This window comes from Brachycentrus maculatus, unplaced genomic scaffold, assembly GCF_059751285.1.
Source record: "Brachycentrus maculatus isolate JH-2025_06_01 unplaced genomic scaffold, ASM5975128v1 h1tg000242l, whole genome shotgun sequence".
NCBI classification, from domain to species: domain Eukaryota; kingdom Metazoa; phylum Arthropoda; class Insecta; order Trichoptera; family Brachycentridae; genus Brachycentrus; species Brachycentrus maculatus.
Genome location: NW_028280993.1, coordinates 1,670,715 through 1,689,497, shown reverse-complemented (window position 1 = coordinate 1,689,497; position 18,783 = coordinate 1,670,715). Strand labels below are relative to the sequence as shown.

Here is an 18,783-nt window from a genome sequence, read left to right as displayed (position 1 = left end):
TTTCATATCGTTATAGACTGATACTTGAAACTACGCTTGGATGGCTTGACTCTGGCCAATGTCTGTACCCAACGGATTCTCCAGTTCTTTGGACACGTTGCGCGTGACAGTGAGAGTAGACTGAAACCTGGAGGGGAAGAGAGGGAGAGGAAGATTCCCCACACAATGGACCGGATGAGGAATAAAACAGACAGAAACATGAAACACAAGACTGATAACCTTCACCATGTTATCAACGACCAAGATAACAGGCTATGCAATCGAAGATGGCTGAAGTAAGTAGTTCATTACTAGGTCCGAAGATGTCAAAAGTGTTGAAGTGTCGAAGATGTCAAGACGAATTTTGCATACCTGCGCTGAAGCTGCTAAAGCTGGAGCTTGTGTCAGAGGGAGTCTGCGACATGGGAGTCGGCGCACATAGCTGACTGCCTCCTGGGACACCCTTGCTCTGCCCTGGGGTTTCAGCTGCCAGCCCGTTGGGCTTGGGGTTGGCCATGGGGTACCTCCAGAACTCCTGACCAAGGAGTGCAAGGGACGAGAGTTGCTGCCTGTTTTTGGCTTCCCTCAGTGCTCGAGGCAATATCAGCTGCACAGGGAGCTCATCACTGAAAGGGAAACAAATGTTACTCTCAATTAGATGGTGTGTGATTTATAGAACGACATATCAAAGCAGAATTTACACTATTTAACCTAACCAGTCTACTATGAGTCGAAAAAGCCAAAAAATAGAAAAGTTTGAAAGTCGTTAGAAGAGGCCTACATCCAGCAGTGGAGAGAAGGCTGATAAAGAAGAACCTTACCAGACCTAAATGGTGGATTTTTTGATTTACTCACATTTTACAACCAGATCTACATTAAAAAAACCATGACAGGATTTGCCCAGCAATCATCAGCAAATCACTTTCCTTATACACCTCTGACACCAGCGCCTAATAATACCTTTATTTATACATCTATAGAAATAAAAGAAAATGGCAATGGGCAGGACATATTGCGAGATAGGACCTCACTAGATGGACCCCAAAATTTTTAAGATGGAGACCTTGGGAGAACAAAAGAGGCAACGGAAAACCCCAAAAGAGATAGTCCGACGACAAGTTGCTGTGGGGGGTAGAAACTGGCTGCAAGCAGCAACCGAACGAAGGAAATTGAAAGATACAAAAGAGGACTATATCCAGCAGTGGAGGACGGAAGGCTCATGAAGAAAAAGAAGAATAAATAAAGGAGAAATTGCATATTGGTACGCACCAGCACTGAGAGTAGTGAGCCACGAGGTCTGGTATGTTGTCGAACTTATTCTGCGATGTCTCCAAGCCAATGCGGCCACCCGTCGCGTGGACGAGGTAGTGCTCGATGTATGGACCAGCGTGCAGAGGCAGTCTCACGCTGAGGGCCATGGTGTCCGTTTGGCTCGATTGGCGAACAACGAAGTTCTGCAATGGAAACAAGCATAATTTAATTAAGTAATAAAATGGACCATCAGGACTGTCGAGGCGCTGTTTAGAGCTGCCCAAGACAAGGATTATTACTCTTAAGTGATAGTCGACGTCAGGGAGACCTGACATGACACAAACAGAAGAAGAATAATGAAATGTTCTTCTTCTGTGCATGTCATATCAGGTCCCCTTAACGTCGACTATCACTTGAGAGTAATTATCCTTGTCTTGGGCAGCTCTAAACAGCCCCTCGAAGATTCTGATCCCCGTCCAATTTCTTATAATCCGGAGCCAGGAGATCTGCCTTCTGCCCACACCTTGTCGACCCTCTATTAGGTGCAATAGGTCGTACTTTTCTCCTGTAAACACATGTCCCAGATAGGACACCTTGCGTACTTTGATATCAGTCAGCAACTGTCTTCCAACTCTTGCTCTTCGGAGCACATATTCACGTTGCTGACTGTTATGTACTAAGGTGGTGGAAGATAATCAGCAATAATTCGCTAGTACTTTGACTTTAGTTTACAGTGAATGAGCATTACTAGGTAGCTCTAAGTGAGTGATTGGTTGGTAGAAGATACAAATCTAGAATTACCAGACTTTGCGGGTATGTCCACAATTGTGTCATCAATGTTGTTGTCATCAATACATCACCAACATACTCACATTCTTTACACTGATCGGTCAATGGAATGCATAGCAATCTACAATGCAACCAAATTTGGAATGCGTCTATAATGCAAATGAAATGTATAGTGTTGATCTTGATGGTCCATGACTCCACTCCGTCGTATAGAGAAGTATTTACCAAATATAACACTTAACCATACCTTGCCTAATTAATGTTGAAAAATGTAATATTATTCATTGAGATGGCATTGATGCTCGATGGGGCATATAGAAGAACAGGTTTTATTTCTTCTTCCTGGCTACATCCCAACTTATCGTCTTTGTAGACTGCTGGGGTCAGTTCTCCTCATCCTCAGGTTATAGGTCCTTCTGTCATGGACAACGTCACCTTAAGCCATGTCTTTGAACAACGTTTTCTCTTTGCACCATCCATGAATTTTTAGGTCTTCCTCTAGTTATCTTTACAGGAAGATCCATTTCAGAAGATGTTGTATCTCAATGCGACTTACCCCTTCTTCCTTGCCTTGCAGCAGGTGGAAAGCGCCCGCCCTCTGTATGCCAGGCAGGAACCAGACGGGGTGCGTGCGTAGCAGCCTCTCGAGCAGGCCGATGTCGCAGGGGGCGCGCTCGGAGCCCGAGCCCGAGGCGGCGGAGCCCGACCCGCTGCTGCCGCACTCGCAGTCGCCGTCCGCGTCGCTGCCGCCGCCACCGCCGCCGCTAGTGCGAGACGAGAGACTCTCGCGGCTCTGCGGGGAAGGAGACACGTCATGATTAAAAAGAATGAAAAGGAAATATTCCATGATTAAGATGAATGAAAAGAAAACACAAGATGATTAAGAATGTGTAATGGAAATACACCTAGATTATTAAGAGGAATAAAAAAGAATAAAGAGGAATAAAAATAATGAGAAAGAAATACACTATGATTAAGAAGAATGAAATGAAAATACACCGTGATTGAAAAGGATGAAAAGGAAAAACATCATGTAATAAAAAAATGAGAAGGAAACAATTCATGATTGAGAAGAATGAGCGGGAAAGACGCAAATTTCCGAAATTTGAGTAGTGTGGGGTTGTCAATCGTTATATGTGTATGTAAAAAGTGATCACTTAAACCAGTTAATGACAGGTCGTAAATAAATAAACCCTGTAAAATGTCCAGACTTCTCTTTATTATTCCTCATCTATGTCAAGATATCTAATTTCTATGAATCTTACACTTTGTCTATGCTTTTGTTCGTTCAGAAACAAACAAACCGGAAAATAAATCACACAAGAAAATACGTATAGGCTAAAAATTACAGTAATAATATTGAAATCTGTTTCTAATTTGAACTCGGCATTGTTGTATGCAATCGTTAATAAGCAGAAGAGAATCAAAGATAAACATGGATACTAAAAACGTATGTGAAAATAATTTTATGCATCGATTATATCAAAACGTAAAAATACTCGTATACTAACAATGACACAACACAGATTCATCCAACTATGCGCTTTGCGCAGATATCAGGGCACTGAAAGTTAGAAACTAGCTGCGGTGAGTCTATTTTCAGCTATTCAAATATGTAATATGAATATTTAGCGAGCTGAAACATGTTGACAGCCGGAAACAAACAAGAGATCGCGTGGAATTGTTTGAAGGAAGAAAGGGATGTTTTTACAATATTTGCGAATTTTGACGGCCCGGGGCTGAAATTTCAAACCCTCAACGCAAGAGAAGATACACTAAACAAGCATACTCCTATGAGGGAGTATATGTGTCGCCTATAAAGATGACGTCATTATCGGTTTGTGTCTCGTGTTTTTTTTTAATACAAAAAAATTTGAAAATTCTCTATTTCATAACATTTTATCTAAAGATAGACAAATCTTTAAAACATAAATGTTACCCGAAGAATTTTGCATTTTTTGTAAAATTGACTTACATGGATCTGGCGGATTTTGAAAGTAGGCGACACATATAATACAAATACAGTAAAATGTAAATATAACGGACCACGGACCACGGACTTATAATGGACAAAAAATCCAGCCAAATGTAACGAAATTAAAGCATCTTGTTGATGTTATACATGCTTAAATTCGAGTGTCACCGTATGTCAACAATTTTAAGCGGCCATGATAATCACGTCATACGTCTAGCACTAAAATTTAAGAAATAATGCTGGAGCCGGAGTAACAACACTGCCAAAAATGAAGTTATTAGTGGTAAGATCATATCTCGACGATCTAATAACATTCGCTGTATTTGTCAGATAACGAAATTCATACTTCAAAATTGTAAATAAAACTTGATTCCTTTTCCAAAGCGTCTACCGAAAGCAAGCGCGTCAATAACTCGACACTGGCTAGAACACTCTAGAAGGGTGAAAAGCCATTAAAAAGAAGAAGAAGAAAGCAAACGCATCGATGTCAAACAACAACGTCACTTAACGACAAGTGTCCGAAGACAAAAAATAGAATTTTGCTAACGTTTTGTATTGTTTACATTTGTAAATACAGCGTAAATACTTAACAAATTTTATTATTTTTTTAAACCTATTTTTAAATAACGGACTTTTTTATTTACCGGACACCCCCTCCCCTCAATTAGTCCGTTATATCAAGGTTTTACTGTACTACATACTACACAGTGGAGAAACCCAGATTTGTGAACAAATATATGGATACACAAAAAAATTGTGAATAAAATAATTAGTCAAGTATAAGCTGCATCAAAATAAAAAATCAGGTTTTCAGGAGTTTCCCAGTATGTAAAATAATCCGAGTTCCAAATAAAAGGGTCTCTGCTAAATATAAGCTTTCTAAATCCAATAATAGATGGATCTTGCATACATTTAAATAACAAAGTATGTACTAAATATTAGCTTTAAAAATCCAATCATAGATGGCTGTTGTGAACTAAATCATGGAACGTCATGAGATTGATCATATATGGATGACTTCCAAAAATTCGAGTTGTGTGGTTGTCAATCAGGAGTAGACTGATACACCTGTGTAAAGTGATCATTTAAATCAGCCTATGACAAGCCATAAGCCGTTATTTAATAATTAAATGCATTTATTGAAGACGCCGGAAACTATTATTTATTTAAGGCTTCAATGAAATATCTCGTTTTAAATTTGTATAAATCGTTTCCACGCATCAATTAAAAAAAATCATCCTATATTTGCTAGAACCGAGCGTTCATTCAAGTATTGATATCGCAAATCACAGGATTATGACACAAAAAAAATTGTGTATCGAATAATGATTGCAATAAATAGTAATATCGACGCCATTTGTTCCGGAACTGGTATTTCGAGGCATTTATCACAGTTAGATCGTCTATGAGGCCGGTATTAAAAGTGATGAATCGCCAACTTAATTGCTCGGTCGCAAAAAGGGCGGGAAAGCATGTTGCCATAAATGAAAAAAAAACTGGCTGTCGAGAATCTCGTATTTGCGGCCAGTCGCATTTAAAATAGGAGCAAAAACGCAAGTACCTACCTTCTGGGCGACCTCGTCCCATGACAGATAAAATTTGAAAATAGCCGCGTTGGCAAAAACAAATTACTATTAAGATGAATAACGTTTTTTTAAGCAGTTAAAATGAAATTAAAAGAATGACACAAACCGGGCAAGATGTTATAAATTAAATTAGATTATATTTTTAAAGCCTTATATTTATTTTTTAAGTCGTATTGTTTATGAATAGTGAAAAGATAAAAATCATTGTGAGGTTATTATTTGTGAATAACGATATAATTGTCGTACATTTTGGGAAATTAATTTCATAACAGTTTATTTTTATTATTTATTTTATTTTATTTCTCTCAAACACTAGAATAAACCCTCGTAGGCCCATATATTGGAGATGCCTCAACAGAGACGATGTGTCTTTTTAAAATGTTAAAGTCTGGGCTCGTCAATTGAAGAACAATATCGTAGTCGTACAGGAGAAAGTGACCAACTAACAAAACGTAAAATGTTCAGGAGAGCCATTTAAGTCCCTTTTGCTTGACAAGAAAATAAACATCAATGTAGTTGGTCATTTTTAACAAGTCAACATATTATACTTCCAAGTTTAAAATCCTTTGGGATTTTTTCAGGGCAATATTAAACTAGTAAGATATCAAATAGTCCATGATCACGTTTTTGTAAAACAATGCACTTGGTCACTTTCTCCTGTATGACAACGATATGTAAATTAATTATTTTTTAAATAAATATTTGAGTACAAAGAAAATCTAAATAATTATTTTATATGTGTAAAGGTTAAATTCGACTTTTTTTTATCAAGTATAAAACTCATTGTATGAAACTTTTTATCAAATATAAAATAAAAATCCGTGTTGCAGAATTGGATTTGGCAACGCCGCGCATAATAAAAAGCAACCATCATAACAAAGTCACAACTCGGCTCGTTTGTTTACGTTTCGCTCGATTGAAAATAACAACATCTATTAGTTGATACTAAAATCAAAGAATGCCTGGAAATATATTGACATTCAAGGTGAGATAACCCATTCAATCATTCGGAGGTGTAAATAATAAAATAGTAAGTACATGGTTAGTAATGAGATCTGTCAAACTGACGTTGAGTGTTCCCGCCATTTTATCCGCGCTCTCTTTGCTCGCCACAGATAAAAAACGTAATGTGTATTCTCCATTGTTTGCACACAACTCAATGGCAGTTTATGATCTACCGGACAGGTAATTTAAAAGAACGAGCTGTTCCGTGCAGTGTGGATTCTCGCGCCGGCACTTAAAACGTCGGAAAGTGAAATGGATTGAGTCGAGATTTCAATTGTTTCGGGTGTAAGTAAGTCGGTTTTTTGTGTTAACTTTCTTTCGAGGGCGTCGCGAAACGAGAAAGTGTTCTTTATTTGGAATGAAAGTGTTTTTAGGTTCAAATAATACGATTTCCAAGGTCACGTTTGCACTTAAATACAGATAAAGAATACATTACTAGGCGGATTGCGAGTTTCTTGAAATGAGTGCACGACTTACATTATTTATTGATGCAATTTACTATCTAGTAGAATTCCTCTGAAATCATCTCTTCTTCTTCGTCTCTTAATCCATATCCAATATTGCATTGAGCACTGCGTTACAAAATGCATTGATCGTTAATATCATAAAACAAAAATGGGTATTGAGATACATTTCGCTCACTCCTTTCAACATCGTCATATATCAAAAATCGTCGATTTTCAGTCGTGCATGTTTTCGGAATGCCCAGCAAAGAAGCATAATTTTAACTTTTTTAATATTTACCCGCTACAGGGTAGAAAGTGCATTTTTTAATTATTTTGTTAAATATACTAAATATTTTTCTAACGGAGAAAAAAAATCAGGTTTTACCTAAAAAGATCTGTTGCACAGTAAAACGTTTGATAAGTGGCTTGATATTTATTTTGAAAACATTTTTTTATATTTTCAAACTTTAAAAACGATCTCCTGAAAAATCTAGTTTTTTTTTATATTTGACGTTTCAACAGAAAGTAGTGAGCGATATGTAACAGTAGTATACACATATAAAGAAGGTTTTTTTATAACGACCGAAAGAAAGCATAGAAAGCAGAAAATTCTAAGAAACATAATTTATTGTCTTTGAAAATCGCATCAAACAAAACGAATCAGGATGCGTCTACATAGATTATTTTCATATTTTCATTGTAAAATGATGATTTTTATATGGACGAGGATAGTTTATGAAATAAAAGCATTCAGCGCCCTTGAGGTAGTATTTTACGAGAATTCCACAATGTGTGTTTATATTTTTTTGTCTGCGTTTGTATGAAAATAAAAATTTGAAAGAGAGAAAGAAGAATAAAGAGAATTCACACCTTGTATTTTTAATTTATTTGTGTATTAAGCCCGATATTTCCCCCTAGTGAGGATTCCCTGTTAGCAGAATTTGCGCAGGAATTCTGACAATATTCCATTTGGAAATGAACGATCATTCAACCAAAATTCAATTATTGCTTAGTTCACTTCGGTATGTAATTACGCTTTCAAATCCCATCGCACAGTAATAACCATAGTTCGCTCTTACCGGCTCTTATAATTTTTATTTAATTACATGGTTTTCTAATCTGTTCATTTACCAAATTACGGTAAACATCGGCTACAGAACGCATCGATTGAACAGTTAATTTTTAATGGTAGTTTTAATCGTGTTGCTCAAGTTTCGATATGATTTTACAGGCAAAACAAACGAGAAGATAAATCTCACAACAAAAGACGTTAAAGCTATAAAATTTCAGTTATAATATTGAATTTTTAATTAATGTCGGGTTGTGGTCCCGCGGTTAGTGTCGCGGACTCTCAAGTCAGAGTTTCTCGGTTCGAACCCACTCTATCACAATTTGATACCTATTTCTTATAATGAGCCGCTTAGGCTCACAGAAATAGTATGAAATTGAAATATTTGTGTAAATAATTAAAACACAAATATTTCTCTTTTCTTTAATATATGTCTTAGTAAATACCACTTTTTCTTAAAATCTACTGTGACTCATGTTTCGATGCATTCCGCATCATTTTCAAACACCGTATTATATTGTGAAATACGGTGTTTGAAAGTGATGCGGAATGCATCGAAACACGTGTCACAGTAGATTTTAAGAAAAAGTGGTATTTACTAAGTAAAACATTAATTAAAAATGGATAGATTTTATCACAAAGTGACTGCCGAAACAATTAATGAAATAATATTGAAATCTGTTTCTGATTGAACTTAGCAGTGCTGTATGCAATCGTTTGTGAGCAAAAAAAATCAAAGTTAAACATCGATATTAAAAAAGTAAACTCTATAAATATATATATATGATCTGAGCCTTATCTGTACCCAATTGTGCATAGGGCACTACATGGTAAGGAAGCAGTGTTATCTTGATCGTTGAACATAAGCGTAAAACCACTTATATTTACAACATTTTGAGTGTGTCCAAAGACTTCAACAAATCTGGATTATCTCCATTACAGGAGTTATTTTTCATATTATTTTTTTACATCTCATCAAAGACGAAGAAGAATATGGAAGTCAAGGCATTTACGGGGCTTACGATAAAATTAAGAAAGGTGTTTTTGAGATGCTTTGGGCATGTGAATCGAATGAGTGAAGAAAGAACAGAAAACAAATTTATGAGGCAAATGCAGTAAGAAATAGGAGCAGAGGAAGACCGAGGAAAACTTGGCATGGCCAAGTATTTAAAATACTTGAAAGCGGTCAGGTCAGGAGTCGGAATAATTTGCGGGTATATATGAGGAGATACATGAATGTAGAATAGGTGATGATTATTCGCAAACACAGATTGGTGTGGCGTTTTATTCTCTCTGATGGTTAGTCAGATTTTTAGATATTATTTTACGAAAATGGTGCTTTATAAATAACACAAAATTGTCCTTAGTATTATTATCGATACAATAATAATTTCAAAGTACAAAATCACCGCGTCAATAGCTGCGCACGTAATAAACGAAATGAAACAAAATCACCCGCAGAGAAACGCGAGTAAATATTATCAAAGGGATGTTGCCGTGATCACACTAATATATACCACACTGTACTTGTGTTTATTTACCATACGAAACTACGTGAAGTAGGTTTCAACTACGTTCAACCGCACAACACAGGGTGACCTAAGAGTCGTAGTCAAAATTAATTAAAAATATGATTTCATTAATTGATTCGGCAGTCAATTTGTGGTAAAATCTCTCCATTTTTAATTATTGTTTTACTTAGTAAATACCACTATTGATAGTGGTATTTACTAAGTAAAACATTAATTAAAAATAAAAATATTACAGGGAATCAAAATTTCATCAAAATACTTCCATAAAAAATCGAAGTCATTTATAATTACAGTATAAAATTTGCATATTAAAGTTATGACGTTTTATTACTGGAGTGAGGAGAGAACAAGACAGCGAGGAACGGGGAACACTAGAAGAGACATTTATCTCGCAGTGGAGAGATAGATGGCTGAGGAAGAAGAAGAATGCTCTTCCACCAGTACTTTTTGACATCTCAACCCCCCATAAATTCCAGGATTCTTTATATTTCTTCATCTTTGTTGAGATGTCAAAAAACAATACGAAAAATAACTCCTATAATTGGAGATAATTATCTAGATTTGTGAACAAGTATTTAGACACTCAAAATGTTGTAAAAGAGAGTGAGATGATCTTTAGAAAATAAACTAAAACGCATTTGTTTGGTATATTATTTCCACTATCTTCTTTTCCCCAATTCATTCACAGTGAAGCGGCTTAAAGGTAGTATTTAAAAAAATGGCACTGCACAAATTTTTGAAATTTATTATTATAATGATGTTAAAAATATTACCTCGATTTACGGGAAATGTAAGAAGTACATTTCAAAAACAAAAATTTTTGAAATGTAAGAAGTACATTTCAAAAAATTTTTTTTAATAAGCTAAGTAACATTTTTACAGTATTGAGTTTGAATTCAGCCCTTAAGGTAGTGTTATACGAAAATAGCGTTATATAAATTCTTGGGTAATATATCCAAAATTTAACAAGGTTATTGGATTGAATTCTACTTTTATTTACATATATATGATAATATGTGACGCGTTTCGTCTTATTAAGACATTATCAAACACTCTTATATTATAAATATGTAAATAATAGTAGAATTCAATTCAATAACCGTGTTTAATTTTAGATATATTACGCAATTTTTCAATATGGAATTCTACCAACTGTCTGCCGTTATAATAAATTATATAAATTATCCAAAATTGTTATTTAATAATATTATTACTCTACACGAATTTTAACATTCACCAATTCTACCCATTAATACAACAACACTACTCAAATTCTTGGAAGTTCTATATATATGAACCAATTTTGAAACATTGCTCTTGATTCACTAGAACTTACAATAATTAAAGAAAACACTTCGTTTTTTACCACTTGAGTTTAATTATAGACTACATGTTTCAGAAGCTAAACTTCCATCATTCAGGTCTGTATAATAACTATACAGACCTGAATACTATGTTATTATACAGACCTGAATGATGGAAGTTTAGCTTCTGAAACATGTAGTCTATAATTAAACTCAAGTGGTAAAAAACGAAGTGTTTTCTTTAATTATTGTAACATGTCTTACCACAAAGTTAATGCCGAAACAATAAATAAAATATCACTAGAACTTCACTAAAGACATCTATCGGTGAGATGAAAAGAAGCTTTTATTGAGGAGAAACTCATATATTAGTATGTGAGGTCCAAATCCTGGATAAATTATATTGATTAATTTCGAAACCAACTGTTTGAATTAACTAGAATTTCACTGGAGACTATGAAGGGATGAGAGAAGCGTTTTATTAAGCAGAAACTCTTTAATTTGTATGTGAAGTCCGAATTCTGGATTATATTCACATGGGTACTCGAGAAACGCTAGAAAATACCGTTTTCATTTTTATTTATTGCTTATAATTTTTAACCAGTTAATTTTTTTACAACGAAAATTTTTGGCTACCCTGTAGCTGCGAGAACATTCTATGCATTTCCGAATATGCAGATACCAATATTATTAACTTGTATGGAATCCACAGCGCTAGGTGATAGCTTTACGGCGCCAGACAGGTTAATATGGGGGTTAGGGAGGAGCGCGTGAGTGTGGAAGGGGTCCATACCCACCCTACCCATATCAAGTATCTATTACACACATGTACAGGTGTGGAAAGTATCCACCATATGTAATGGACAACGAAATCTCCTAAAGAAAACAACTGTATTAAAAAGTGGTATTATTTTTTGACATCTCATTAAAGATAAAGAAGAATATGCAAGTCTGGGCATTAACGGGGCTGACGACCGTAATAGGTTGTTTTAAGTGATCACTTTACACACGTGTAACATTCACCAATTCTACACATTATTGACGACCACACTAATCAAATTCTTGGAAGTTCTATATATATATATATGAACAAATTTTGAAACATTATTCTTGAATCACAAGAACTTCACTAGAGACATCTATTTGTGAGATGAAAAGAAGCTTTTTTATGGAGCAGAAACTCTTTTATTAGTATGTGAGGTCCGAAGTATGTGTGCCCCGTAAATACCCAGACTTCCATAGTCTTCTTCATCTTTGATGAGATGCCAAAAAATAATATGAAAATAACTCCTGTCATTGGAGATAATCCAGATTTTGTGAACAAGTATTTGGACACACTCAAAACGTTGTTAAAAAGTGGTATTTACCAAGTAAAACTTAAATTTAGAGTGGATAGATATTACTACAATGTGACTGCTGAATCGATGAATAAGAAAACTAACTTAAAATGATTAAAATAAAAAATCTAAGTACCCAACTAACAAACCATCCCTCCACTTACCCGCAGGGGTAGACAGAGAGAATAGAACGCCACACCAATCTGTCTTAGCAGACACTCTTCGACTCTTCCACATTTATATATCTCCTATACGTAAGCGCCGTTTATTCCGACTTCTAACCTGACCACTTTCAAGTAATGCAAAAACGGCGTTTTAAGAAAAAAATCTATTACGTAAAATGTTACCTGGATTAAGAGGAAATTAAGTTGCGACTAAACGAATACTGGGCCTTAATTAATGAGTTTTAGGGAACATGTATTCGTCTGCCTCCGTAGTGTAATGGTCAACACGCTCGGCTACCATTCTGGAGGTCCCGGGTTCGATTCCCAGGGGGGTTCAAATAAATATTTGTGATTTTTTCACTGTAATATATATTCAATATTACCCTGAACTGGTTCCTGAAGCGGAGGGCTGATCACCTTTCCTTCGTGTGTAAAACGATCAAGATAACACTGCGTTATATGACGCAGTGCCCTATGCACCATTGGGGTGCGGATAAGGGTTTTATTATTATTATTATTATTATTATTGTATTCGGTTACACACCTACGTGAGTTTCATTATATATAATACTATATGTACATTTATATACGTTAGTGTGTCTCTCATTATGCGAAATGTCTGTATGTATAATTCATGATATAAGTACATACATACATATACTCACGACGATATATGTTATATACATACGCACATAAATAGAGAGATATTTATAGCAGTATGTAGGGTGGTCGGAATCTCCATATTGTACATTCCTTCGGTAAGTGGGAAATGTGTACGTACAATATCGAACAGATTAAATGAAGCAAAACTTTTTTTTCGTATTTTCAACATCCTCTAAAAAAATGTTTTGGAGGTGTTCCTCGTATTATGGACCAGGGCTGCTTCTTTCAGTGACTGAGGTGATGAATAGCGAAAAGTATCACCCAATTTCACTGGAAAAATACCACCAGAGATACAAAAACGAGAGTCAAATGGTAATAGAATATTTCAGCAGGATTTAACCCCCTGCCAAAAGTCCAAAAAAAAAAATGAAAATTTTCACATATAAACAATGAATTGTGTTGTAGTGGTCAAGAATTTTGCCAGACAAAAACCTTATCGAAAATCTATCGGCAATCTGTAAGAATCGGCTCATCAAAATTGATTGCACTACGGTGGAAAAGCTCACTTTGTCCATAATTCAGGTATGGTTTCTAGACGAAAAAATGGCATACACGTACCAAAACCTTATATAATAGGTGCCAATAAGAGTAAATTCTTTGATTGAGCCCAAATGAGATCATTTTAAATATTAATTTGTGATATAACTAATTAACAAAAGATTTTACAAAACTTTTTACGAATATACAACAAAAAGAAGTTTTGTTTAAATTAATCTGTTCGATACTGTATGTGTAACTCTGAAACCCTACATATCCGTTTCACGAACTTCCAATATCACTTAAAATAAAAAATAAAAACCTCGCGAGCTGATCATTAGCATGTGAATGGTTGGGTGAGAGTAGACGCGAGTGTAGATTAGGAAAGGTATCTATGATTCGGGTTGAGGCTCCGTGGTTAGTGTCGCGGAATTTCAATCCTGGGTTCTTGGTTCGACCCCCGACTCTGCCACAACTTGATTCCTACTCACGCAAAACGCAATCCACTTACGAAAACTTAAAAATATAATTAATTTGAAATTTGCATAATTTTTAACATCCCAACATAGATTAATAAATCTGGGCATTTACAGGGCTTACGACCGTCATAAGCTGATTAAGTCATCACTTTACATACGTGTAACATACACCAATTCTACCCATGATTGACAACCACGCTATTCAAATTCTTCGAAGTTCTATATATGCATATGAACCAATTTTTAAACATTATTCTTGAATCACTATAACTTCACTAGAGACATCTATTGGTGAGACGATAAATCATAAAAATATTAATATGCCAATACAAGAAAACTTGTACCCATCTCGAGAAAAATGCGCAAGATTGATCATTTTTCCCTCATGTAATCGCGATTCACGATGAAGACAACACTGCTTCAATACAAAGCAGTGCCCTTTGCACCATCGGGTGTAGTAAGGGGTAGGAGAAGAATAAGAAGAGAGCAAAAAACCATTTGTAGAATCCAAAATTTTGTGAATATTTTTTATTATTTAGGGATATAAATATTTGCCGTTGCTTTAAATCGACGGATGACGACAACATTATTCTATGCAAGATATCCCGCCAAAATCTCGGTTGTATTTGCGAATCCGGGGATTTGCTTCTGCCACAAAATACCACTTAAGCAATTAATTCTCGTATTCAAACCCGATACGGATATGGAAACAAACGAGTCCATTGTCAATACAAAGGGTTTGGGATCAGATTCTGAGAGGAAATATCGCTCACTCCTTTTAAGAACGTCATAAATCAAAAAACTTGATTTTTCAGGAGAACGTTTTTAATGTTAAAAAATATAATACAATGTATTAAAAATAAATTACTAGCCACTTATTGAACTTTTTACTGTGCAACAGATCATTTTAGGTAAAACCTGAAGGTTTTTTCTCCATTTGAAAAATATTAAGTATATTTAAAAAAATAATTATACAATACCATTTCTTCAAAATGCAAAATCAACACTTTCCGCCCTGTAGCGGGTAAATATTATGTTAAAAATATGCCGCTTTTGCTGGGATATAGTACATTTTCTGGGCATTCCGAAAACGTGCACAACTGAAAATTGACAATTTTTGATTTATGACATTCTCATGTTAGAATGACTATTGGATAGTAGTAAATATTCAACAAAACGATTCGTTGTAATACGGATGATTTCAGATCAGATTCTGAGATAAAATATGTAAGAAGAACTATTAGAAAATAACAAATATTCAACGAATAAATTTTTTCGAGTCGTTGTCAAGACGGATGATTCGGGATCAGATTCTGAGAAATGCAAAAATAATTTTTGGATATTCATTCAACAAATCAATTATTTTGAGTCGTTATCAAGACGGATGATTTGGGATCGGATGCTGAAGATGAAGAAAAAAATGGAATTAAGTAGAGCATTTGAGTGGTATTATTTTGAGATGTCAAATGTTAAGATAGGACTATATCTCATTTTTTAATTTACCGTAGACAGTGTTGGAAAACAATGCGCAATGCATCGAAACACGTGTCACAATAAATTTTAAGAAATAGTTGTATTTAACAAGTAAAAAAAGTGACTGGCGAAACAATAAATGAAAGTATATCTCAGGACAAAGTGTGGCGTTCCAACCTCTCTGCCTACCCCTGCAGAAACGGCGTGATGGTCTAGTAATAGTAGTAGTAGTAGTAGTGGATATATATTGTATAATAGCACAAGAACAAAGTCCCTTGGATGCACTTCCAGAATCGCAATCTCGTGAAAATTAGTTGGAGAGGCGGCCATTTGCATCTTGACAGCCAATCGGTTTCAAGTACCACAAGTAGGTACTTCAGACTCGTGAATTTCCACGTTATACCCTTGTGTATTTATCTCATGCAACTGGCAACTACTAACAGCTACCGTACACTGCCAGCCAGTGGCGTGCACAGGGAATCGAATAGGGTAAGCAGCAGAGGAAGGTAGTTTTTTTTTAGATGAGAATTGCATTTATTATTTACCCTGCTTATTATGTACAAGGTTTAACCCTTTCCCCTCTGACCATTTTTTCTCATAGCTGATCAGCTACTCTGATAAAAAAAATGCGACGTTTTTCTACCATTAAAATAAATATTTTGGTTCCCTTACTTTGGGACACTCTGTCTGACAATTCGTATGACCATGTTAATTAAGATTAACTGTATCTGTCTGAAATATTTTTTGGTACTTGGGTGAAAGAGAAATCAGTGATTAAAGTTGTCCCTATGATTCTAGTAGGCAGCTCCGTGGGCCAGAATGTCTGGCCTACAGAGTGGTAAGAGTTAAAGATCATTTAGTGGATTTTTGATTCTTCTAACTAATTCAATATGTTTTTATTTGAATCTGTGTTGGGAACAGGAGGGATAATCTAGTGTGGGCCAATCAGGAACTTGTCAGCATTTCTCATTGCTGGGAGGAAACCACGTTGCACTCCTCAGGAGAAGGCGAACTGTTGACTATCATCAGCAGACATTCCGTTCCACTAGAAGAGGGTTCGGCATTTTGTGTCCTAGCTTGGTTTATGGTACCAATGTCCACTATTTTCCATTTTATAATGAAAATATAACCATGTTTTAAAATCACAATAAACATTTTATTATAACATAATTATAGTGTCTACCGGTTTCGAAGCTAAACGCTTCTTTATCAAAACTGATTAATGATAAAGAAGCGGTCAGCTTCAAAACCGGTAGACATTATGATTATGTTATAGTAAGATATTTATAGTGATTTTAAAACAAAGTTACATTTTAATTATAAAACAAAATAAAAACATATTTCTTTGGTCAGAAGAAACAAAAAAACACTAAATGATCTATAAACCTTGTACAAAATATGCTAGGTAAATAATAAATGCAATTCCCATCTTAAAAAAAAAGAAAGGTAAACTGGAACAACTTAGTAAGGTTGGGCAGGTACTGGTTTTGTTTCAATATGTCACGCGGGTAAGTGCCTATATGGAAGGCACGCCACTGCTGCCACCGGTGTCTTGTACCACTGAACAGACACGCAGAATAATAAACACTTGGGATGAATTTCCCTTTGTTTTCGGATATTGAAAGATTCCAGAGATTTTTTGGGAAATATCTTCTATTGCCAATGCAAGGCGATATGTAGTCGATTTCTTGGCGTATTACATAATGTTTACGTTATTTAAAACACCACGTATGTTTAAATTAACACACATGTAGAAATCGTCACAAGAATGCAAAACTATCCTAATCGCAGGAGCCAATTCAAATGAGTGGATATTCTCAATCATTTCGTACTATTTTCTTTTGAATATTCAAATAAAAATCATTTTAAAATAGCTATTTCTTTAAATCAAGAATTTTTGCACAACAAAATCAGTCTGATGATGTCGGTAACGACGAAACCCGGTCGCTGGTCAAATAAAAAAGTGGAAAAGCTAAAAATATTGGTTTTAATCTAATAATAAATTAAAAATCAGTCACTTTAAGAACAAAATAAAAAAGGTAAAAAAGTTTTAAATTTGGTTGACATTTCAACATAGATGAAGAAGAGTATGTAAATCTAGGTATTTACAAGTCTTACGACCTGTTAAAGGGTGGTTAAGTGATCACTTTACAAACGTGTAACATTCACCATTCTACCCATGATTGACAACCACACTACTCAAATTTTGGAAGTCATACACATATGATCAATTATGACTTATGACGTTCCATGATTGAGCTCACAAACGCCATCTATGACTGGATTTTAGATTTTTTTATTAAGCAGACACCCTTTTAACCCGTGAATCAGTATTTGGACATACTAAATTTTTTGTTAAAAAAAATGTTTTTCACAAATGCAATGCGTCGAAAAAAAAAACATTCCGCATCATTTTCAACCACTGTACGCTACGGAAAATGATGCGGAATGCGTCGAAACCCGTGTCAAATAGATTTTAAGATAAGATAGTTGTATTTAACAAGTGAAATTTAAACTTTATAAAGAGCCTTTATTTTTTTATAATAAAAATAAGTAAATTACGAAATCTAACACGCTGTTACAATATCCATAAAACACTTCTTATTGTAAGCTAGTCTCGAGTCGAAAGACTGGCGCCAGTTTCATGAAGTGTATATAATAAAATAACAAACTGCATAATAATATTTATACAATCTGAGAAATATCAAATGGCTATCTCACTCTGCTAAAATTGGATGGTGATGTAAGCTCTCATGGGATGCTGGAACGAGATGTTTCAATTACTGATCTGTTATAACTTTGTTAATCGCTCACTCTTTTCAAGAACGTCATAAATAAAAAATAGATAATTTTTAGTTGTGTGTGTTTTCGGAATGCCCAGAAAATGTCCTATATCCCAGCAAAAGAGGCATATTTTTAACTTAATATTTACCCGCTACAGGGCAGAAAGTGTTGTTTTTGCATTTTGAAGAAAATGTATTTTTTAATTATATTTTGAAATATCCTAAATATTTTCAAATGAAGAAAAAACCTTCAGGTTTTACCTAAAAGGTTTTACCTAAATATTTCGTATATTCAAAGCATTGTTGATTTTATAGAATGTTAATGTAACAATCTCCTTATCATTTAAAAACTCTACATCACAACTACCGGTTACAGCATAATTATAACATAATGAAGTCAACTACAGTCTGAACTGAAGTGAAATTTCTATGGCTTCCTATTTACATTATTTTTTGACACTATCTCAACAT

At 34.9% G+C, this 18,783-nt stretch overlaps 1 protein-coding gene across 24 annotated transcripts in view; it reads right to left on the bottom strand.

Annotated features, from left to right (window-relative positions):
• spri (Src homology 2 domain-containing protein sprint) overlaps positions 1-18,783 on the bottom strand; it is a 279,029-nt gene that overhangs the window by 51,768 nt on the left and 208,478 nt on the right. For all 24 annotated transcript variants that reach the window (XM_088265143.1, XM_088265157.1, XM_088265150.1 and 21 more), the window contains 3 exons: positions 2,576-2,812; positions 1,249-1,433; positions 352-605 (listed from right to left, as the gene is read on the bottom strand). In XM_088265143.1, the coding sequence (XP_088121269.1) occupies positions 352-605; positions 1,249-1,433; positions 2,576-2,812 (676 nt within the window). The remainder of the gene's footprint in view (positions 1-351; positions 606-1,248; positions 1,434-2,575; positions 2,813-18,783) is intronic.